This window comes from Geotrypetes seraphini, chromosome 4, assembly GCF_902459505.1.
Source record: "Geotrypetes seraphini chromosome 4, aGeoSer1.1, whole genome shotgun sequence".
NCBI lineage: Eukaryota > Metazoa > Chordata > Amphibia > Gymnophiona > Dermophiidae > Geotrypetes > Geotrypetes seraphini.
Window position 1 is genome coordinate 313644869 of NC_047087.1, and position 24068 is coordinate 313668936.

At 45.9% G+C, this 24068-nt stretch overlaps 1 protein-coding gene across 1 annotated transcript in view; it reads left to right on the forward strand.

The window, feature by feature from the left end:
• The window catches only part of ATRNL1 (attractin like 1), a 1517170-nt gene that overhangs the window by 270488 nt on the left and 1222614 nt on the right, over window positions 1-24068 (forward strand). The window contains exon 4 of the mRNA XM_033941321.1: window positions 9027-9155. Coding sequence (XP_033797212.1) covers window positions 9027-9155 — 129 coding nt within the window. The remainder of the gene's footprint in view (window positions 1-9026; window positions 9156-24068) is intronic.

The window sequence follows — 24068 nt, forward strand, 5'->3', positions numbered from 1 at the left end:
TTAATGGCAGAAAGTGAAGGAGAGAAAACCAGCAAATGGATAAGGTGGCCCTGGATACAGAAAGAAGGAAGTGCAGCCATAGATTGGGAAAGATTGTTTGAAAACCAAAATCACCAGACAACAATGGTAGGGGAAATACTTTTGTTTTCAATTTAGTGACTGAATTGTGTCAGTTTTGAGAATTTACATCTGCTGTCTATATTTTGCACTGTTCAGGAAGAAATGCATTTGTTTCTGTTTCTCTAGTGTTGTACTGCATGCAGAGTCTTCAATCTTAGGGTTTTGTTTATATATATATATATATTAGTACTTTTAGGGCTCCTTTTACTAAGCCGCGTTAGGGCTTTAACGTGCAGAAGAGCACGCACTAAATTGCCGCACGCGATAGACTTTAATGCCAGCATTGCGCTGGCTTTAGTTCTAGCTGCTTAGCGCGGGTTTAAAATGCTGCATGCGGTAAAAATGCTAACACGGCTTTGCATAGGGGTTATCTGTGTTCTGATAGGAATGAATGTTAAAAAGCATATACAGTGGTGCCTCGCATAACGAACGCCTCGCACAGCGAACGCTGCGCACAACGAACTTCAGGTCTTGCTTCCTACAACGAACTTCGTTTCACACAACGAAGTCGCCCGAGCTGCATCCTTCCGCGCAGGCACTGCGCTTAACTGCCCTCTCTCCGCCTGGCTCCCTGTGCAGTGGCGGACCGTCGGCTCGCAGGGGCCCGGCGCCTACTGCTGATGCGTTGGGGGGGCGGAGCTACACTCGCCGCTTCCCCGATGCTAGAAAAAAAAATAAAAATGAACAGTTAAGTCCCAGTTTTTGCCGCTGAGACTCTGCCCTCTCTCACTGTAAAATTAGACTCTACTTAGTCTGTCTTTAAATTTAAAAAATGTGTGTTGTTTTAAAAAACAATTATGTTTTTAGATGTATCTAAATAAAAATAATAACAAAAAATTTATCTTTTTTTATGTCATCTTAGCATATTTTATGCTACAGAACGAATTATTTTTTTTAACATGTATTGTTATGGGAAAACGCGTTTCACATAACGAACTTTTCGCATAACAAACTTGCTCCTGGAACCAATTAAGTTCGTTGTGTGAGGCACCACTGTAGTGTGCTTTGTGTAGTTTAATTTTATGGTTAACCATTATGTATTAATAAGATTATATTGTGTGTATATATGAAAAATGAATGGAAAAAATGGTATTACAATTAGTACTATTATGGGGCGGGGTCTGGGGCAGAGATGGGCGGGGTCTGGCCCACGACTTAGCCCAGTGTTCTTCAACTGCCGGTCCACAAAATAATTCTTTTATTTCCACTGGTCCATAGGTGGCAAAAGGTTGAAGAACACTGCTCTAGTGGTATGGAATTAACAACCTATCAAGGAAAATAGGGAAATGGTTAAGTCGGGTCTTAAATGTCAGAAGTGCTGTTTTATATGAAATACGATGTGGAATTGGCAACCAGTGGGCATTTCTTAAGAGAGGCGTGTGACATGGTCATACTTCTTGGAGTTTGTTGTGATTTTTATTGCTGAGTTTTCTATATGTTGCAGGTGCTTTATTTGTTTCTGAGTGATACCTTTGCAGGAAAGCTGTTCCAGAAGCACACGACCCTCTCAGCTGGAAAGTATTTTCTCCCATTGCTGAAAATGGAACAAAAATGTAACATCCAAAAATAATATGAAAACTGTTTTCTTCTTCTCTTTATGCTTCCTGAAGCCTGTGGCGCAGCACTATCAGTAGCTTATGGAGAAGGAAAAATAAATAAAAGTTGTTTTTTTATTGCTTGGATAGACAACGATCAAAACAGAAAAATTCTGTGCTTACTGTGGAGCAGATGAGTAGCAGCAGCAGTCTGAGAACTAGAGAAGTCGGGTTCAAATCCTACTGCCACTCTGTGTTCTTGGGCAAGTCACTTAGGCCAGGATTCTTAAAAAAAAACACCTTAAAAAGCGACGGTCTGCTAACGCAACTGTTCTGCTAGCGAAGTAAAAAAAAAAAGCGAGTCATTCTCCAAAAAACACTCATGTAAATGAGGTTGGCGGAGAGTAGCAAAGGCTCGCTAAATTTGCATGTGCCCATCGCTGGTGATAGTGATGGGCACATGTGCAGAAAAAATGCAAAAAGAAAAATAAGAAACCAAAAACATAACAGCAGCCAACAACGCCCCCCCCCCCCCCCAGCAGCAGGAGAGGTGATCATTCTCTCCCACTGCCACACAACACCCCCCCCCCCCACTGTGGGAGAGATACCCACTCTCTCCTGCCACAAACAACCCCCCCTTGCAGCAGGAGAGATGCCGATTCTCTCCCACTGCAAATAACCCCCCCCCCCGCCTTAGGCATCCGAGACAGAGTCTTAGACCCCTTCCCGTTGCATCTGGGGAGGGGCCTGAGGCTCTGATTGTCCCAGGTTGTATAAGGCCCTTCCTTTGATATTTCTGGGTCATAAATCCTAGAAGTCTGCCTGGTATTGCCAATGGACATGTATGCTGTGTGACCTAGAGATGAGAATAATTAGTGAGGTTATTAAATTTGCTGGCAACACAAAGTTGTTCAATCACATCTAGAATTCTGGGTTTTATTCTGGATTCTTCACTCTCATTATCTAATCAAATTAATCATGTTACTTAAAAATGCTTTTTCATTTTAAAGATGCTTAGAAGAGGACCTCATCTTTTTTTTCCAGCAACATTTTTCAGTTTTGGTTCAGGCCATTATTTTATCTCACTTGGACTTTGGCAACTCGCTTTAAAATGTAATTTCAGGAGGCTACTCTTTATCCAGAATACGGCAGCTAAACTGATGTACGGTAAACATAAATATGACCATGTCACACCTTTATCGAGATCCCTTCACTGGCTTCCTGTCTACTGGAGGATCCAATTTAAAAGTGCAACTGGAATTGTCAAAATCCTATCTGGTATTTTTTCTCCTTTGGTTCCTGTCTCATTTAATTCTCTAATTCTAGGAGCTCTCAGAAATATAAACTTGGCTTTCCCACGGTTAAAAGAATAAAAACTATGGCCAATTTTTGTCAATCATTTTCTTTTTTTATTCGTAAAAGTTTGGAACAATCTTCCTTCTATAATCAGAGTTCTCTCATAAAGTACTGAAGACAGATTTATTTCAGAAACTTATTAATGATCCTCCTTTTTCAAATAATCATAAAAGATAAAATTATGATCTAAAAGATTTAAGGCTCCTTTTATTAAGGTGCATTAGGGCCTTAACGCGCAGAATAGCACTCGCTAAATTGCCATGCGTGCTATACCTTAACGCCAGCATTGAGCTGGTGTTATTCTAGAAGCATACCGCACAGTTTAGCATGGGGTAATTTCGTGCATGCGCCAAAAAGGCTAGCGCACCTTAGTAAAAGGAGCCCCTAGTTTCTGTTTTAATCTCCTGTATTTTATAAATATTTTGTTAACTGATTCGAGCCCTCCTGTTGGGATGAATTGGTATAAAAAGCCCAAAGATTAGATTAGATGAGGATCTCACGAGACTGGGCATCCAAATGGCAGATGATGTTTAATGTGAGTAAGTGCAAAATGGTGCATGTGGGAAAGAGGAACCCAAACTAGAGGTCTGCACGGAAATGGGGATCGTGGGAATCCCGCGGATCCCCCGCGGGAATCCCCCCTAACCCACAGGACTCCCACGGGGACCCCCCTCTGGCCCACGAGACTCCCACAGGGACCTCCTTCTAGCCAACAGGACTCTCACGGGGATGGAAGGCTTTGGAAGCAGGGTTCGTCCAGATAATATAATGGACACGTCAGCCTTAGTAAAAGAGGGGGTTTATAAGTTACCGTATTTTCGCGGATATAACGCGCACCCGTGTAAAACGCGCACACGGGTATAGCGCGCAGAAATAACTATGACATGTACAAAAACTTTTGTATACCGCGCTCACGGGTATACCGCGCATGATGCCCGACGCTCCTTTCGCCCGCCCTGACTTTCCGTGCGCTGTCCCGACTCTCCGTTCACCCCCCCTGACTTCCGTGCACTGCCCTGACTTTCCGTGCGCTGTCCCGACTCTCCGTTCACCCCCCCTGACTTCCGTGCACTGCCCTGACTTTCCGTGCGCTGTCCCGACTCTCCGTTCACCCCCCCTGACTTTCCGTGCACTGTCCCCCCTTGAAGTCCTGTCCCCCCTTGAAGGTCTGTCCCCATCCTGAAAGCCTGATGCCCCCCCCGACGTCCGATACACCCCCCCCCCCCCCGGCAGGACCACTCGCACCCTCACCCCGAAGGATCGCCGACTCCCCAACAATATCGGGCCAGGAGGGAGCCCAAACCCTCCTGGCCACGGCGACCCCCTAACCCCACCCCGCACTACATTACGGGCAGGAGGGATCCCAGGCCCTCCTGCCCTCGACGCAAACCCCCTCCCCCCAACGACCGCCCCCCCCCCAAGAACCTCCGCCCGTCCCCCAGCCGACCCGCGACCCCCCTGGCCGACCCCCACGACACCCCCACCCGCCTTCCCCGTACCTTTGTGTAGTTGGGCCAGAAGGGAGCCCAAACCCTCCTGGCCACGGCGACCCCCTAACCCCACCCCGCACTACATTACGGGCAGGAGGGATCCCAGGCCCTCCTGCCCTCGACGCAAACCCCCTCCCCCCAACGACCGCCCCCCCCCAAGAACCTCCGCCCGTCCCCCAGCCGACCCGCGACCCCCCCTGGCCGACCCCCACGACACCCCCACCCGCCTTCCCCGTACCTTTGTGTAGTTGGGCCAGAAGGGAGCCCAAACCCTCCTGGCCACGGCGACCCCCTAACCCCACCCCGCACTACATTACGGGCAGGAGGGATCCCAGGCCCTCCTGCCCTCGACGCAAACCCCCCTCCCCCCCCAACGACCGCCCCCCCCAAGAACCTCCGACCGCCCCCCAGCCGACCCGCGACCCCCCTGGCCGACCCCCCCACCCCCCTTCCCCGTACCTTTGGTAGTTGGCCGGACAGACGGGAGCCAAACCCGCCTGTCCGGCAGGCAGCCAACGAAGGAATGAGGCCGGATTGGCCCATCCGTCCTAAAGCTCCGCCTACTGGTGGGGCCTAAGGCGCGTGGGCCAATCAGAATAGGCCCTGGAGCCTTAGGTCCCACCTGGGGGCGCGGCCTGAGACACATGGTCGGGTTGGGCCCATGTGCCTCAGGCCGCGCCCCCAGGTGGGACCTAAGGCTCCAGGGCCTATTCTGATTGGCCCACGCGCCTTAGGCCCCACCAGTAGGCGGAGCTTTAGGACGGATGGGCCAATCCGGCCTCATTCCTTCGTTGGCTGCCTGCCGGACAGGCGGGTTTGGCTCCCGTCTGTCCGGCCAACTACCAAAGGTACGGGGAAGGGGGGTGGGGGGGTCGTGGGGGTCGGCCAGGGGGGTCGCGGGTCGGCTGGGGGGGCGGTCGGAGGTTCTTGGGGGGGGCGGTCGTTGGGGGGGAGGGGGGTTTGCGTCGAGGGCAGGAGGGCCTGGGATCCCTCCTGCCCGTAATGTAGTGCGGGGTGGGGTTAGGGGGTCGCCGTGGCCAGGAGGGTTTGGGCTCCCTTCTCTCCCGATATTGTCGGGAAGTCGGCGGTCCTTCGGGGTGGGGGTGCGAGTGGTCCTGCCGGGGGGGATGTATCGGACGTCGGGGAGTCGGCCGGGCAAGAGGGCTTGGGCTCCCTCTTGCTCCGATCGTGGATGCGGGTGCGGGTGGGAGCGCGTGCGAGCGGTCGTTCGGGGTGGGGGTGCGAGCGGTCCTGCTGGGGGGGTGAATCGGGCGTCGGGCGGGGTGGGAACTATGTTTAAAAACTTTTGTATACCGCGCTCAGGCATATAACGCGCGAGGGGTATGCGCGGTAGGTAAAAACGCGTATAACGCGCGCGTTATATCCGCGAAAATACGGTAATTACCTGAACAGAAAAAAAAAAAAGGGTTCCACCAAAGAGATTCCACAAGGAAAACAGCAAAAGAAACTGTGGAATTGATGATCCTGTCAGAAGTAATTGCTGCTTTTTATGGGGACGGGCGGGGATGGAGGTAATTCCTTGCGGGGATGGGTGGGGACGGAGAGGATCCTGGCGGGGATGGGTGGGATTTCTGTCCCCGTGCAACTGTGTAACCCAAACTGCAGGGTTCCACATTATGAGCCACTGCCCAGGAAAATGATCTAGGTGTCTCGTTGATGATGCGTTGGAACCGTCTGCTCAGTTTGCAGAGGCAGCCAAGACAGCAAATAGAATGTTAGGAATTATCCTATATAATAAAACCTTACCGGCGCATGTGCTTTTAAAATGGCGTGATCCCTGCCGCTGTGGTATATGATCCGTGGCCGTGTTCCAGTTTAGAACCCGGCGGCAGGGAACATTCTGGCCACTCCCCTCCTCCCGCCCTCACTCACCAACCGGTGGAGGAAGCCGCCTATATTTGGCGGCTTGAGGAGGCGGTGCGGAGCGGTGTTGGTGGCGGCTGCCGGGAGGAGGGCTTCGAGCCGCTGAGGGTCGGGCACTGCTCCCGTGAGGATCGTGGTCATCTCTACTAAACTTCGCAGGCTGCACAGCACCTCAGTAGAACATTTCCTCTGACGTACGTGATCGTGTCAGAGAGAACGTTCTTCTAAGGGGCAGAGTGGCCTACGAGGTTCACAACGCTGCATACTGGACTGGGGAAACAGGTAAGAGGTGCTGCTGGAGCAGGGAAGCAGGGAAGAGGTGCTGGTGGACAGGGAAGTGGAGTGGGGAGGGAAATGCTGCTGGTGAGAAAAGGGGGCTCAGGCTGAAAGGGAACAGATGGGAGAAGGGGGCTGGGGTGGGGGGGGGGGTAAAATGGGTTTGGAGCTGGGGCTGAAAATAGGGGACATGTGAGGGAAGGAGGCTTTACTAGCACCCATTAATGTAATGGGCTTAAACACTAGTTATGCAAGAAATTGAGAGCAAAACTCAGAATATTATAATGCCTTTGTGTCATTCCATGGTGCGACTGCTCCTCGAATACTGTGGGCAATTCTGGTCACCACATCTGGCATAAGTTTACCTTGAAAGGTTAACTGAGAAAAAGCCCATATATTTTTTTAATCTGCAAATCTCCTCAAGACCAGAGATATGATGGGAATCAATGGCACTATTATACCGTAAAGGAATATGATCCACCGCCATAACATTATCATTTTTAGACTTGTATTATGATATGCCACCAATTTTTATATCCCAGATATTCTTTATACTTATTTTATAATTCCTATTTAGGGCCTCAGATTTGCCATTAGGTGCCACACATTTCTGGGGTCACCAATCAACTTTTGGCTATGGCTTCCTCATTAGCCCCATTATACTTTTTTTTGTGTTTTTATATATAAAGTGCTCAGTGCTATATTAATAACTTAATCCGTTTTTTCTTAGCATAAAAACTTGTAAGAACTTTATAACTTATCTCAAATCTTTTCTGTTAGTAACATCGGGAAGAGACCTGTCATTCGACATGTTTCGCCCTCAGGCTGTTTCAAGAAAAGTCCTCCCTTTTGAAATTTACTCGTATCATCCCAATCTGCATAGCATTTCTAAAGAAAAGATCTTATAAGTTTTTATGCTAAGAAAAAACAGATTAAGTTATTAATATAGCACTGAGCACTTTATATATAAAAACATAAAAAAAAGTATAATGGGGCTAATGAGGAAGCCATAGCCAAAAGTTGATTGGTGACCCCAGAAATGTGTGGCACCTAATGGCAAATCTGAGGCACTAAATAGGAATTATAAAATAAGTATAAAGAATATCTGGGACGTTGAAAAAACTGTGGCGACTATACTTGTCAATGTCTTACTTGCCTATGATTATAATTGATACTATACCAATTTTTATATGGCACCATCCCTGATTTTTTTTAAGGGTTTGATGTCCGAGTGTCAACCGTTAAGATCATTACGCTCTGAAAGTTCAGCATTGCTGAAAACGAAGGCTAACCCTAAATATGTGGAAGCGGATGCCATGACTTTTACATGTGCAGGGGTTAAGTTGCGGAATGGCCTGGTTGGTCAAATCTGAAAATGTAGAACTAAGGGCTCATTTAGGAGAATGCTGAAAACACAGTTATTTGTAGATGCATTTCTTTGAGAAATTGATTTTTTGTAAGGATGGAATCATCCACTGCTTATTTGTAGGATAAGCAGCATAAGATTTGTTTTACACTTCTCCCTCTGTATTCGCGGTTTCAGCAATCGCGGTTTTGATTATTTACGTTTTTTAACTTGTTGGCTCCTCGCCCCTCCCAAATTACATCAGCTTGCATACAGAAATCGCTGATTCCAAGTGTTTACAGAGAAAATCGCTGATTCCCAGCACTTTCTTCACCATGTTTTGCCTCTCCTTCAGGAACAGGCCAGGTCTCCCACCATGTTGTTTGCGGTTTCACCATATTCACAGTGGTTTCTAATAGAAAACAGCTTAATCCCCTATCGCAGCGAGTATGGAGGGAGAAGTGTACTCTTTTGGTATCTGCCAGCTACTGTTGGAAACAGGATACTGAACTTGTTATGGCAACTTTTATGTTCTTAACCATAAAATACATCATTAATAACAATCCTGAAAAAAAACAAGTTTTTAAATATTTCTTGAAAATCAACCTTAAATTTATGGGAATCTCATTCAGTAATTTGGACCCAATATACCTGAAAACACACTTTGAGGTAGCATAGGATCCCTTTCACAAAGCTGTGGTACTGATGCTTCCACAGTAAATGCAATTATTATAGGCTTTGGCACATTTACTGCTGCAGAATTGCTACCGTGGCTTTGTAAAAAGGGCCCATGGTGATATGAGAAGGGTCCATAGAGCTGTGAAGTTTGTTTGTTTGCCTCTTGCTATAGTGAAAATCAACAAATGCATCTGAATTCTTCTTTTGTAACTCATACAAATCCTGAGTTACCTAAACTTTTTCTTTTCTGTACCAACGTTCTATTTGCCAGTAGTTTAAATGCATCATTGCAATTACGGTAATAATTAGGGTCTCTGATTTTTCTCTGATTTTCTTTTCCAGTGGTCTGATAGTACCTGAAGCACGTGGAAATGAAACCGTTCCTGAAGTGGTGACGACGTCTGGCTATGCATTGCTCCATTTCTTCAGTGATGCTGCTTATAACTTAACGGGGTTCAACATTTTTTACTCGTAAGTGTTTCAGGTGTTGGGGTGCACAACAGAAGCTGTGTTGTCAGCAGCAATTCGCTGGAGAACAGGGATCTGCTTGATTTTTGCAGTTGTCTGGGTGTTGCTGCATCTCGAATAAGCGTCTGAGATGCCAATTCTACTTACTCAGGTGCGACAAATTCCAAACAAATGGAATAGTCATGACGCCAGCTGCAGTAAGACTTAAGAAAACGGATCTGTGAGCCTTCAGGTGTTTAGAGCCTCTACTCTTTGAGCTTTAATTGTTTAGTCAGTTTCAATAGAAAAAAAAAGCCCTAGCAACATTATTAATCTGTTTGTCATAGTAAGGGATCAAAGCAGACACGTACGGTCTTTATTTCTTTGGAAACCTGCTTTATTATTGTCATGTTAGTTCACAGGTTCAGAAATATTTTATGCCATGGGCTAAGTGCCAGTATAATAATAATACAGTGGTGCCTCGCATAACGGACGCCTCGCACAGCAAACGCTGCGCACAACGAACTTTATGTCTTGATCCGTACAACGAACTTCGTTTCACACAACGAAGTCGCCCGAGCTGCATCCTTCCACGCAGGCACTGCGCTTAACTGCCCTCTCTCCGCCTGGTTCCCTCTTGCCCCCCCCGACTCCCCGACACGATCGGGGCAAAAAGGAGCCCAAGCCCTCTTGCCCCGCCGATTCCCCAACTCCCCACACAATATCGGGCCAGGAGGGAGCCCAAGTCCTCCTGGCCACGGCGACCCCCTAACCCCACCCTGCACTACATTACGGGCAGGAGGGATCCCAGGCCCTCCTGCCCTCGACGCAAACCCCCCCTCCCCCCAACGACCGCCCCCCCCCAAGAACCTCCGACCGCCCCCCCAGCCGACCCGCGACCCCCCTGGCCGACCCCCACGACACCCCCAACCCCCTTCCCCGTACCTTTCTGTAGTTGGCCGGACAGACGGGAGCCAAACCCGCCTGTCCGGCAGGCAGCCATCGACGGAATGAGCCCATCCGTCCCAAAGAGGGCTTGAGCTCCCTCTTGCCCCGATCGTGTCGGGGGTGCCAGGGACCACACGGAGTCACCCACCGTACCACCCGATTCGGGTAAGCGCAGGTATCGGTGGGTGGCTTATTTGCGGGGGGGGTGCCTTATTTTACATTTTTTTCTAAAAAGGGGGGGCTGTCTTATTTGATGGCCCTGCCTTATCATCGGGGAAACACGGTAGAAAAAAAAAAAAATGAACAGTTAAGTCCCAGTTTTTGCCGCTGAGACTCTGCCCTCTCACTGTAAAATTAGACTCTACTTAGTCTGTCTTTAAATTTAAAAAATGTGTGTTGTTTTAAAAAACAATTATGTTTTTAGATGTATCTAAATAAAAATAATAACCAAAAATTTATCTTTTTTTATGTCATCTTAGCATATTTTATGCTACAGAACGAATTATTTTTTTTAACATGTATTGTTATGGGAAAACGCGTTTCACACAACGAACGTTTCACATAACAAACTTGCTCCTGGAACGGATTAAGTTCGTTGTGTGAGGCACCACTGTAATAATAATAAGAGAGGAAGGCCTGACGCCGGCAAGAGCAGCGAGTTCTGAATGTTGCGCTGCTTACTAGGGGATGAGAGAGAGAAGGAGGGAGGGAGGAAGGGAGAAGGAAGACCAAAGAGAGGGGAGGCAAGAGAGATGCCAGATCATGGGGAAGAAAATGAGGGAGGGAAAGGAAGGAAGGCAAAGAGATGCTAGGCCATGGAGGGGGGAGGAAGAGATGCCAGGACATGAAGCGCAGGGAAGGAAAGGAGACAGAGATGCCAGATCTGAACATGTTTTTTTTGGGGGGGGGGGGAGGGGGCAACGGTATCTAGTCGTTGAGATGAGTGGCAATGCATCTTGCACTCTACACACAGCCAGCCCATGAGGTTGATTACGCAGCCCTTGTTCTTATCCTAAAGAAAAGCACTTTAGTGATATTGTTTGTTCTATTCGTGGGGTGCCCACACTTTTTTGGCTTGTGAGCTACTTTTAAAATGACCAAGTCAAAATGATCTACCAACAATAAAATAAAAAAAAAACCCAAAACAAAGCACATTGTACGCAAAGAAAATGTTAATTATCATTTATATTCGGGGGTTTTTCATTTATATTTGGGGTTTTTATCAAAGAGGTCAAGGCAGATGCCTTTAAAATATTCAATTTCACCTCAGTAACAACTATACAAAAATAGACAAATATACCCCCTCCCCTTTTATTAAACCATGATAGTGGTTTTTAGCACAGGGAGCTGCACTGAATGCCCTGCGCTGCTCTCGATGCTCATAGGCTCCCTGTGCTAAAAACCAATATTGCGGTTTAGTAAAAGGGGGCCACAGTGCAAAATATAGAGAGCAGATATAAATTCAGACAAATTTTGATCACTAAATTTAAAATAAAATCATTTTTCCTACCTTTGCTGTCTGGTGATTTCATGAATCTCTGGTTGCACTTCCTTCTGACTGTAAATCCAATATTTCTTTCTTTCTGCCTCCAGACCTCATTCCATTCCCCATCTCTCTCTGTCCCTCCATGAGTCCAACTTTTTCTTCCTCTTTCCCTGGCCCCCCTTTCTTTCTCTCTCTCTTTCTTTCTTTGTCTTTCTTTCTCTCCCTGCCCCCCTTTCTTTCTCTCTCCCTGCCCCCCTTTCTTTCTCTCTCCCTGCCCCTCCCCTCCCCTCTCTTTTTTTAAGTTTTATTGAATTTTCACAATGGCAAATACACCAGATAGCCAAATCCCCACCCCAAAACATAAACAGTCATACTGGTACTCTTCAATTAAAGGCAATACTATCCAACTCAAAATTTCCCTCCTCCCTCTTTCTTTCTTTTTTTTTCTCCCTGCCCCCCCTTTCTTTCTGTCTGTCTTTCTCTCTCCCTGCCACCCCACCAAGCCACTGCCGCCGATTCCTCCATGCTTCCCCGACACCAGGCCAGCGCGTACAAGCGCCGGACCCACAAGCCCTCCCCCCTTCCCCCCCACACACACATCAATTCTGACTTCGGAGAGGAAGTTCCGGGTCAGCCAGTTAGTGATTGGTTGGCCCAGAACTTCCTCTCCAATGTCAGAATTGATGTTGGGGTGGGAAGGCTGTGGGCCCGGCGCTTGTACATACCTGGCCTGGCATCGGGGAAGCAGGGAGAACAGTACGCAAAGGCAACACAAGTCGACTCGCGGTTCCTTAGTGATCTACTGGTCGATCCTGATCAACCTTTTGGGCATCTCTGGTCTATTCATTATTTTTTTTAAGACAGCTCCAGTAGTTACTCTGTTGTCAAAAGGCTTTAGTCACTCTTTCTGCCTGTGGCAATACTGTAGTGAAAAAACAAACAAACCAATAAATCTAATCTAATCTAATCTACTCCCTAAGGAGCTCAACTCGGTTTACAGTTCGTTAAAAAATGAAACATAACAAGTAAAAACTGTGGGATAAAAACAGAAATTAGTTAGATTAGATGGATGGAGTTAGAAAAAAATATGTTGAATTCTTTAAAATTACTATGGTATGGTACTGTAGTAAAAATAAGATCTTTAGAATAGCTTTAAAGAGATATAATGATGCTTTTATGCACACTGCACTATAATCTGTGCCCCCAAGGTAATAGCAGTATTTTACTTGTCATATTTTTAATGGACTACTGTATTGTTATCTATAAATGTATGCAGTTTAAGAAGAACTTTATGTCCATGTACTTCTGTATGATATTAGAACACAGATGGGTAGTGTTTAAAGGTTGTTTTGTCTTTCAAATGCATGTCTCTGTTTGCCTGCAGAAAAAAATGTGCATTGAAAATATTGCCTCCTCCCTAGTGAGAAGAAATAGAGTAGCATTGGGAGTGGAGGGCTGGATGGTCCCACCGTTATCTCAGCAAAGTACGCGTTGTGCTGAGACATTGTAATGGCAAATTCTGCAGGATTGCATTTTGAAAGGCAAAAGCCCTCCCTCTCTCCTCCCCTGAAAGCACAAGCTATGCATAGAGTATAGGGATGGGCTGAAACTAGTCCCCCTATGTCCAAGTCTTATTTATTTATTCCGTTTTCTATACCTTTCTCCCAGGGGAGCTTAGAACGGTTTACATGAATTTGTTCAGGTACTCGAGCATTTTTCCATAAAAGCTCAAAAGACTCCAGCCTCATGATTCTGGATAGGATATCCCTTACATACTTAAACATAGAAATAGACTGCAGATAAGGGCCACGGCCCATCCAGTCTGCCCACCCTAATGCCCCTCCCCTACCTTTACTCTGTGAATAGATCCCACGTGTCGATCCCATTTGGCCTTAAAATCAGGCACGCTGCTGGCCTCAATCACCTGAAGTGGAAGACTATTCCAGCGATCAACCACCCTTTCAGTGAAAAAGAATTTCCTGGTGTCACCGCGCAGTTTCCCGCCCCTGATTTTCCACAGATACCCTCTTGTTGCCGTGGGACCCTTGAAAAAGAAGATATCTTCCTCCGCCTCGATGTGGCCCCTGAGATACTTGAACGTCTCGATCATGTCTCCCCTCTCTCCTCGAGTGAGTATAGCTGTAATTTATCTAGCCGTTCTTCGTACGGGAGATCCTTGAGTCCCAAGACCATTCTCTGGACTGACTCCAGTCTCAGCACATCCTTGCGAAAATGCGGCCTCCAGAATTGCACACAGTATTCCAGGTGGGGCCTCACCATGGATCTATACAATGGCATAATGACTTAACGTACATACTAATGCTGCCCGATTCGAATCGATGCTTTCTCATTTCGTCTGCTAGTCCAGTCTTCCATATTAAGTATGATTGACTATTGTAATATTATTTATTTGGGAACTTGCAAGAAAACCCTTGGAAGACTTCGAGTTATTCAAAATTCAGCAGTTCAATTGATTTTTGGTTTGAAAAAAATGGGAGCGTATTAGTCCTTATTTTGAAAAATTGCATTGGTTGCCAATAGAGGCAAGAATTCTATTCAAAATTTACCTGCATCTGTTTCAAATCAATATTTGGTATGGCTCCTACTTATTTGGTTTCACAGTTTTCTTTAAACTGTTCTAAGAACATAAGAACATAAGTATCACCTCTGCTGGGTCAGACCAGGGGTCCTTCGTGCCCAGCAGCCCGCTCCCGTGGTGGCCCTCCAGGTCTTTTTTGAAACCCATTATTATACTCTGTCCTATCACCTCTCCTGGAAGCGCATTCCAGGTGTCCACCACCCTCTGAGTGAAGAAGTACTTTCTTAGCATTCGTCTTGAATTTGTCTCCTCTCAGTTTTTCCGAATGCCCTCTTGTTTTTGATGTCCCGGCTAGCCTGAAGAATCTGTCCCTCTCCACCTTCTCTATACCTTTCATGATTTTATAGGTCTCTATCATGTCCCCTCTAAGTCTCCGCTTTTCCAGGGTAAAGAGCCCCAGCTTCTCCAGCCTTCCTTGCCCTTAATCATTTTTGTTGCTCTTCTCTGGACCTTCTCGAGCATTACCATATCCTTCTTAAGGTGCAGCGACCAGTATTGGATGCAGTACTCCAGATGCGGGTGCACCATTGCTCTATACAGCGGCAGGATAACTTCTGTCATTCTGGTAGTGATACCTTTTTAGATAATGCCCAACATTCTGTTCGCCTTTTTTGAGGCCGCTGCACATTGTGCCGCTGGCTTTATCGTTGTATCCACCAATACCCCCAAGTCTTTTTCAAGTTTGCCTTCTTCCAATACTCTCCCTCCCATCGTATAGCTGTACATCGGGTTCCCTTTCCCTATGTGCAAGACTTTACATTTCTCTACATTGAAGCTCATCTGCCATCTTTTTACCCATTCACCCAGCTTGTTCAGGTAACTTTGTAGATCTTTGCATTCCTCAACGGTTCTGACCCTACTGGAGAGTTTTGTGTCGTCCGTGAATTTTATAACTTCACACTTCGTCCCCGTTTCCAGGTCATTAATGAATATATTGAACAGCAACGGTCCCAGCACTGACCCCTGTGGGACACCACTCGTGACCCCTTTACAGTCAGAGTAGTATCCCTTTACTCCTACCCTCTGCTTCCTGTCTGCCAGCCAATTTTTGACCCATATGTGTAAGTCCCCTGATGGGTCAAAAATTGGCTGGCAGACAGGAAGCAGAGGGTAGGAGTAAAGGGACACTACTCTGACTGGAAAGGGGTCACGAGTGGTGTCCCACAGGGGTCAGTGCTGGGACCGTTGTTGTTCAATATATTCATTAATGACCTGGAAACGGGGACGAAGTGTGAAGTTATAAAATTCACGGACGACACAAAACTCTCCAGTAGGGTCAGAACTGTTGAGGAATGCAAAGATCTACAAAGTGACCTGAACAAGCTGGGTGAATGGGTAAAAAGATGGCAGATGAGCTTCAAAGTTCTAATTTATCTACACGTCGAATTCATTTGTTTACCTATCCGACAGTAAAAGATATCTGGATAGAACTCTCGCTTTTCAAGCTGGTAGAATGAACGATTGGTTGGGTAAAATTTTTATGCATGCTTTCTCTTACCTTTCTTTTAGAAAACTAGTAAATACCCAGCTGTTCAATCGATTCATAACTTAAGGGTTTATTGTTTTATTTTAATCTTAATTGTATTTCTAACGATTTGTAATTTTCTACTGATTGTTTGGTACTTCTTACTGTAAACTGCCTTGAACTTTTATGGCTAGACGGTATATAAGAATAAATTATTATTATTAAAAAAAAAAAAATCAGACTCACAGATTCAGTAAGTTCTGTCTCCTGACCTACCTCCTGGCCTCCTAAAGTAGCAGCAGCAGCAGCGGTGGTGGTGACCGGCTTGGCACTTGGCAGAGGCAGCGCTGAGAACAGGCTTCTCCTGGCCTGCCGGGGTCTTCCCTCTTCCGCGTCCCTGATGATTTCACTGATGACTCGGCAGAGGGAAGCCCTGGTGGGCAGGCCGCGAGAAGCCTGTTCACCGCACTGCCTCTGCCAAGCTGGTCACTGCCACCGCTGCTCTGCTACTTTAGGAGGCCTGAAGGGTGGATGGAGGGTAGGTCGGGAGATGCTGCACAGATGAATTGGAGGGATGGAAAGCTGCTGTGCAAGGGGATAGGAAAGTGGAAAGCTGCTGCACATGGGGGAGGGGGGAGGGAGAGAGGAAAAATCGGCCTTTATCTGCCATCGTACCAGGCAGCCACATGGAGTAAAGACTTAGAAAAACTAATTGCACACACAAACAACTATGGCGAATTCAGGAAACACCTAAAAACCTACCTGTTCTTGAAATACCTAGGTAACGAACCAGAACATCAGCCCCCCTCATAATACCACCACATACCCGACCCTGTAAATTGTAAACCCCAACCCTAATCACTAACCATGAACATACCATTCAATTCATGGAATATTTCTAAATTTTGTGTTAGCAGCATGGCACTTCCTGGTCTTGCAGCACACAAACTGTTGTTAATATTATTAATGTTGGAATTACCAGATGTACAATGCTATACCTGTTAATTCGCTGTATGTACAGTTTCTCTTTATTGTATTTACAGTTTCTCTTTATTGTAAACCACTTCTCTTTATTGTATTTACAGTTTCTCTTTATTGTAAACCGCCTAGAAGTCGCAAGTTTGTTGGCGGTATATAAGAATAAAGTTATTATTATTATTATTATCATGTTTCTATATTTCTTTTTTTTTTTAAGTTAGTGTAGCCCGAGAGCTTGTCTTGATGGGCGGAAAGTACACGGTGCTGGGAGGCCCGAGTGTCACCCATCGAGACAGGCAGGTAGTTAAGGGGAGGGGGCAGTGAGAATAGAGGGCCATTGGGAGATAGGTTTTTTCCGCCGGGAGGTCGCATTGGGATTGGGTGGGAAGAGGAGTCATTGTTGCGGGGGCGAAGCTTTAAAGTTGGGACCTTAATATTTCTATTGATATTTGTGGAAAAATATATATAAACGTGTAACAAAACATTCAGGGATATTATTTTAGTCCTAATATACACAGTTGAGTAGTATAAATTTTGCTGTCAAACAGAAAATATGTTATACGTGTTGATTGTTCACAAAGTTGAGTGTCTATGGGAGTCCATATATGATTTTGCGAGCTAGTAAGTAGTGGAAAGCGCTTTTCAAAAGCTTATTTTTCTAAACGTTTATACAGACAGACAGAATTCCACTGAAAGGAATAGTTAAGTCGTGAGGCTGATTTCCAATATTGCAAAACCTGTTGCATATCAATAGAAATCATCATATCAGTTAGTTTTGGCTTACATAGGGAGTGATCAAAACAAGTATGCAGCGAGTGTGGAACTACTGTATCATAGGAACAATTCGTTATCATTTTTTTTTTTTTTTAAACATATGTTTATTAACAGTGAAGCAACACAAACAATCAGGCGACAACAATGCCCGAGCATACAATCAGATACCACACTATATATAAAAACAACTGGTATAGTCACAACCATCTAAAAACAGCAGGAGGCCTGAAAAAATCAGTGAACAGGACAGAAGTGAAAAATCTCCATCCGAAGTCTGTGCAAACTCCACCTACCGTGTTTCCCCGATGATAAGGCAGGGCCATCAAATAAGACAGCCCCCCCTTTTTAGAAAAAAATGTAAAATAAGGCACCCCCCGCAAATAAGCCACCCACTGATACCTGCACTTACCCGAAACGGGTGGTACGGTGGGTGACTCCGTGTGGTCCCTCCGTCTACCGTATTTGCCTCCATGGCTGCATGCCGCGCCTCGTCATGAAGTGAAGAGGAGGAAGTGACAGGACTGCAGCACGTGACTCCGCGCAAGGAAACACAGGCAGCTTCCCTCATCCCTCCCTAACGGAGACTGCAGGAGTTTGTTCACGGCCAGAACATCCAATACAGGTAATAAAATTCTGTTTTTTTTCAACAATAACTGTGTACTGTAGTCTTCTTCATGGGTAAATAAGGCATCCCCCCAAAAATAAGCCCTAGAGCATATTTTGGCCTTCCGAAAAAAATAAGACAGTGTCTTACCATCGGGGAAACAGGGTATTTTTAGTTGCGCCCGAAATCAACAGAATAGACATCCCCCCAGCCCTTCTCTAAAAGCCATGCACACCGTAGTCCGGATGGTTTCCCAAAAGGGACGAACATTTTTACATTCAGAAAGCATGCGAGCAAAGGAACCTAGTGAGGTGTTACAGTGCCAGCATTTGTCGTCTTCTTATACAAAGGTGCACTAAGCTTTTTAGCGCACGCTAAGCGCGCGCCAAGTGCTAACACTTGCATGTTATCCTATGGACGTGTTAGCGGTTAGCGCACGTGTTGATTTAGTGTGTGCTAAATCCACGCTAAAACGCTTAGTGCGCCTTTGTAAAAGAGGGCCTTAGGGCTCCTTTTATGAAGGCGCGTTAGGGCCCTAACGCGCGGAATAGCGTGCGCTAAAATGCCGCACGTGCTAGCCGCTACCACCTCCTCTTGAGCAGGTGGTAGTTTTTCGGCTAGCGCGCGCTAATCAGGTGCAGGCGCTAAAAGTGCGCTAGAAGGAGCCCTAAGTGCGGCTTTCTTCATACGAGACGGTGTCCAAGTAACTTTCCACATGAGGAAATAGATAGATTGAGACAAACTTCCCATTTTGTGTGTGCAGAAGAAATTTGGGCCAAAAATCTTAATGTTTATCACAATCTGACTGGGAAAAATATTTTGGTCAAGGACGAATAAGACGTCTTTTGTCGGCAAGTCTGTTTCTAAGTCAAGTAGGAAGCACTGAACAAGTTCATGTGCGATTGAGAAGAATTTAATTTTCTCCTCAGTCCATTATAATTCATCTGTTTTCATTTGTAATTTAAAAACTTTGGAAATGAACACAGAGGATTTAGAATCAGAAAATAATATTAAATATTGAACTAGGCCAGTACTGGGCAGAATTGCACGGTCTGTGTCTGTGTATGGCCGTTTGGTGGAGGATGGGCAGGGGAGGGCTTCAATGGCTGGGAGGGTGTAGATGGGCTGGAGTAAGTCTTAACAGAGATTTCGGTAGTTGGAACACAGTACAGGGTAAAGCTTTGGATTCTTGCCCAGAAATAGCTAAGAAGAAAAAAAAAAATTTAAATTGAATCAGGTTGGGCAGACTGGATGGACCATTCGGGTCTTTATCTGCCGTCATCTACTATGTTACTATGTTACTATGTTACTATGTTACAGTAAAGCCTCTCGAGCTCTTACAAAAGTTCCAACATGTGATAACGAGTTGAATTCCATCTAGTCACAACATTCGCCACAAGTTGATGCTGAGGTTTTAAAGAGAAATCAGACTTAAAATTCCATCATACCCAATGTAAAACTATATAGAAAAAAAAAGGGGGGGGAGGGGGTAATACGATGTTCATACAAATCTTCGTGTATCATAATTCAAAAGGATTCTTCAATGTGCTACTAATAGCTACTTCATAAATGTCATTCTACACATATTCCAACAAATCCTCATCAAAATGTCATGTTTTATCAATTTTATAAAAATTTCCATCATATAAAATTGATAAAACGTGACATTTTGATGAGGATTGGTTGGAATATGTGTAGAATGACTCAGAGAATAGTTAAGCTCTGGAACGTATTGCCAGAGGTTGTGGTAAGAATGGATAACACAGCTGGTTTTAAGAAAGGTTTGGACAAGTTCCTGGAGGAAAAGTCCATAGTCTGTTATTGAGACAGACATGGGGGAAGCCACTTTTTGCCCTGGATCGGTAGCATGGAATGTTGCTACTCTTTGGGGTTCTGGAATCTTTTGTTTTTCTTTGGGATTCTGGAATCTTGATACTCTTTGAGGTTCCGGAATCTTTTGTTACTCTTTGGGATTCTAGAATTTTGCTATTCTTTAGGATTCTGAATGGAGTGTTGCTACTCTTTGGGTTTTGGCCAGGACCTGGATTGGCCACCATGAGAATGGGCCACTGGACTTGATGGACCATTGGTCTGACCCAGTAGGGCTATTCTTATGTTCTTAGCTATTAGTAGCATTAAAGAATCCTTTTGAATTATGATACACAAAGTTTTGTATGAACATCGTATTACCCCCTCCCCCCTCTTGTTTTCTACAAGTTGATGCTGAGGCAGACCCAGTTCACACTGAATAGCCTATAGACGAAGTGTGGCTTTTGATCAGTGTTTAAAACGTCCAACGGAAGTTTGTGAGAATAGAGCCATGAATGCATAATTGGAGTGTGTTGGCAAAGCGACTCAAGCTACGTGCCTTTGCATCTCTCAGGGCTTTTGTTAGCTTGCCCCCATTATTTCGTAAGACAAATGATCTCAGCTTTTCCAAATATTTCATTTGCTAATATTTCTGACTGAGCTTCAGCTGGGTGAGCTCCTGTGTGACTTCCGTGAAAATACTCACCGTGCAAAATAGCAGATTGATCCAGTGGACAATAACAGTGGCATAGGCGGCCGGGGTGGTGGCGCCCCTCCCCCACCCTCTTTCCTGACCCCCCCCCTTACCCGTACCTTTTTAACTTTGGCGCTAGCAGCCACCGGCTTACTGCCCATGTCGGCTTCGGTGCTCTATCTGATGTCATTTCCTAGACACGGGCCCTGGAAGTGACATCAGAGAGAGCGCTGAAGCCAACGCAGGCTGTAAGTTGGTGGCTGCTCACACCAAAGGTAAAAAGGCATTGGGGAAGGGAAGGAAAGGGGCATGCGCATGGCAGGGAAAGGAGTGGGAACAACCCGGGTGGAGGAGGGCTGTCAGCGCCATGAGGACCGCCTCCCTCGCCCCACCCCCCTACTACGCCACTGGGCGATAAGACTTAACAAAGGATCCACTAGTGTTTTCAGAAGTCCATGGATCACCCAATGAAGAAAATTATTTTAGCTTTATCAGTGAAATTTTGCATTATCTTTAATGAGTTCATACACTGACAACATTTTCTATCTAGATTCTAGAATGAATGTTAAGGTGTTGTTTCTAAAACAAATTTTCACCCATTATAAAATCACGTTTAGCATCATTCTAACATTTAGGCACAACCTATTTTTTTTGTACAATCCCACTTTATTCCTGGACCAGGGGGTTTATTTCCCTCTACTTGCCAGAACTTTGTAGGAGGCCTCAGAATTTCATAGACTTAAACCCCTCCCCTCATAGCTCATCACTGTGCCAGTATCCCAGCTCCTCGGTCTTCCTTCCTACAAGCCAGGCTGTAGGAGCTTATCTTTTCTGCTTGTGTTTTATTTCGCGTAGTTTCAGTGTTTTGAATTCACGGTTTTCGCCCTCATGCTATGGCGGTTCTCTGCGGGGACATCCTTGACTGCAGGAGATTGCAGATCTTTGGAAAAAGTTTTCTTGTAGGGGATTCCCTGCTTCTCAGTAAGCCCCCTAGACCAGTGGTTCCCAACCCTGTCCTGGAGGACCATTAGGCCAATCGGGTTTTCAGGCTAGCCCTAATGAATATGCATGGAGCAGATTTGCATGCCTGTCACTTCCATTATATGCAAATCTCTCTCATGCATATTCATTAGGGCTAGCCTGAAAACCCGATTGGCCTGATGGTCCTCCAGGACAGGGTTGGGAACCACTGCCCTAGACAGCCTGCACATCAGACTGGGGACCGTTCCCTTGGGATTTTGCTCACCCCAGGTTTGTCCGCTAGTGGGTAGATCACAGTTCGACGTAGGTGTGACTGGGATCGGAGCCAGACTGCATTCATCTGCCAGACATCTGCGTGGTGTGTCAAAGGGTGGCAGTAGTCTCCGGCCGTGGTAGTCAGGCCGGTGGGGCAGTCAGAATATTTGAAATCCAGATTTCCAGTTCACTGAGGCAAAGAATCTACCTGTGAGTTGTTTTCAGCTCTGTCTCATTCAGCACATAGTGAATAGAGGCTGCAGTGTTTCCCTGTCAGCACTTGTTTCTATGAGTACAAGCTAACAGCTTGAATCAGAGATTTGGGAGAGGTCTTTAAAAAAGAGTTTTAGGTGGTTCCCCTGCAAGCCCTACGCACCCCACTCCTAAAATCCTAGAATCTCTGTTCTTGAGGGTTCTTTGTGGTTTTCCTGGACTGATTTTAGTTATTTTTTATACATGCCATCTTCATTTTTGAAAGAAAACTACATAGATGATCTCCCCAGGGCAGGATGTCAAGGATTCATGCCTCATTTGGGGTGGATGGCTGTCGAATGCGCAACTGTATTCCACTTGCACTGCAGCCCGCGAGGGGTGAAAGGCTTGACCGGATTTGGCGCTTTCTACCTCCATGGAGGGTCTTCTAGCACCTTAAGTCCCAACTCCCATGAAAATGGCATCTGGGGGGGACGGGGGAATGGGGGGGGGGGGGCATGGGAAATACACAGGCGATGTTATTGCGAAAAGAAAGTGTGTCTCGGGGGTAAAACTGGTAAATCCAACAAACTGTCCCCAACTGGAGCGCAGTGGTTGGCTCTCGCCATGGAGGATGGGTTTTCCCTGGATTTTGTTGATATGCTTTATCAGGCATAATTGGGGGGGGGGGGGGGTGTCTCTGCCTGTCTCTCTTCCCTAAGCCTCTGTTCTGGGCACAGGGACCCCTACGATTTGTCCAGGATCTTTTCTCTTGCCTCTCCTAGGGGGTGCTGGAAGGTATGTAGATAGGGCCTGCGGTTGTGCCAGATTCGCTTTCTATACCTCTGGTTTTGCAGGAAAGCGCCATGGCAGCCACAGCTGTGGCAAATCTGGCGGTTCTCTAGGATGTGGATCACTGCAGAGTCCCTGATTTGGGGGAGGATCCCACTGTGCACAGATTTTTCAAGCATGCACTTATTGTGGATTTGATCTCTGAACCTCTACATGTCCAGTTAGCTCTTTTGTAATCCGCCTTAAACTGCAAGGTATAGGCGGAATAGAAGTCCCTAATGTAATGTACATGTAATAATCATAAGGACACAGGGCGAGGAGACCAAAATAGTGAAATGTCTTCCAGGATCCTCAGCTACCAGGAGTTCTAGGCAAATACTGACTATAATTAAGGAAGAAACTAAGGATTTTAACACTGATGTTGTTATCCATCTGGAAACAAATGACCTGGCCAACAACTCCACACTTGCAGCACAGAAAGCTTTTCGGGAGCTTGGTGAGGGCGTGAAACCTTTTGTAAAGACTTTAGCTTTTTCTGAAATACTGCCTGCATATGGAAAAGGAGAGCAAAGAGTGAAAAACACAGAGGACTTTAATAGATGGCTCAGAGCCTGGTGTCATCAAGAAGGCTTCAGGTACATAGGAGGATGGGGAAATCCATGGAAGGACAAGAAGCTATATTGCACTGATGGGCTACATATTACTACAGCAGGAAAAAGAAACCTTGCAGAGAAATTTAGACAATATTTTTCTAGGCATTTAAACTAGAAGGTGGGGGTGGTGTATGTACGAAGGACAATTATAGAGACCACCCCCGGCAAAAGAAAAGATATGATAGTAGTAAAGGCTGCAACATAAGCAATATCAGCAACTCATTTCTTAGTATTGCAACGGAAAGTGAAACGACACAAAAATCCATACGAAAAACGAGATTATCGCTGAAAAATAGCTGGAAAGCGATGACCGCAAATGCTTGCAGTCTAAGCAACAAAGTTCATGATCTGCAAGCCCTGATGTTAGAGGCAGATCTAGATATTGTCGCTATCACAGAGACATGGTTCAGTGAATCACATGGATGGGATGCAAACATACCGGGATATAATCTTTTTAGGAAGGACAGAGATGGTCATAAAGGTGGAGGAGTAGCTCTCTATGTAAAGATCAATATCCAAGCGACCGAAATGCAAGGGACCTGGGGAGAGGAAGAAGCGATATGGATTGCTCTGAAAAGAGAAGATGGAACTTCTATCTACGTGGGTGTAGTCTACAGACCTCTGACTCAATCGCAGCAAATTGATAAGGATCTGATTGTGGATATCCAAAAGTTTGGAAGGAAAGAGGAGGTTCTGCTGTTGGGAGA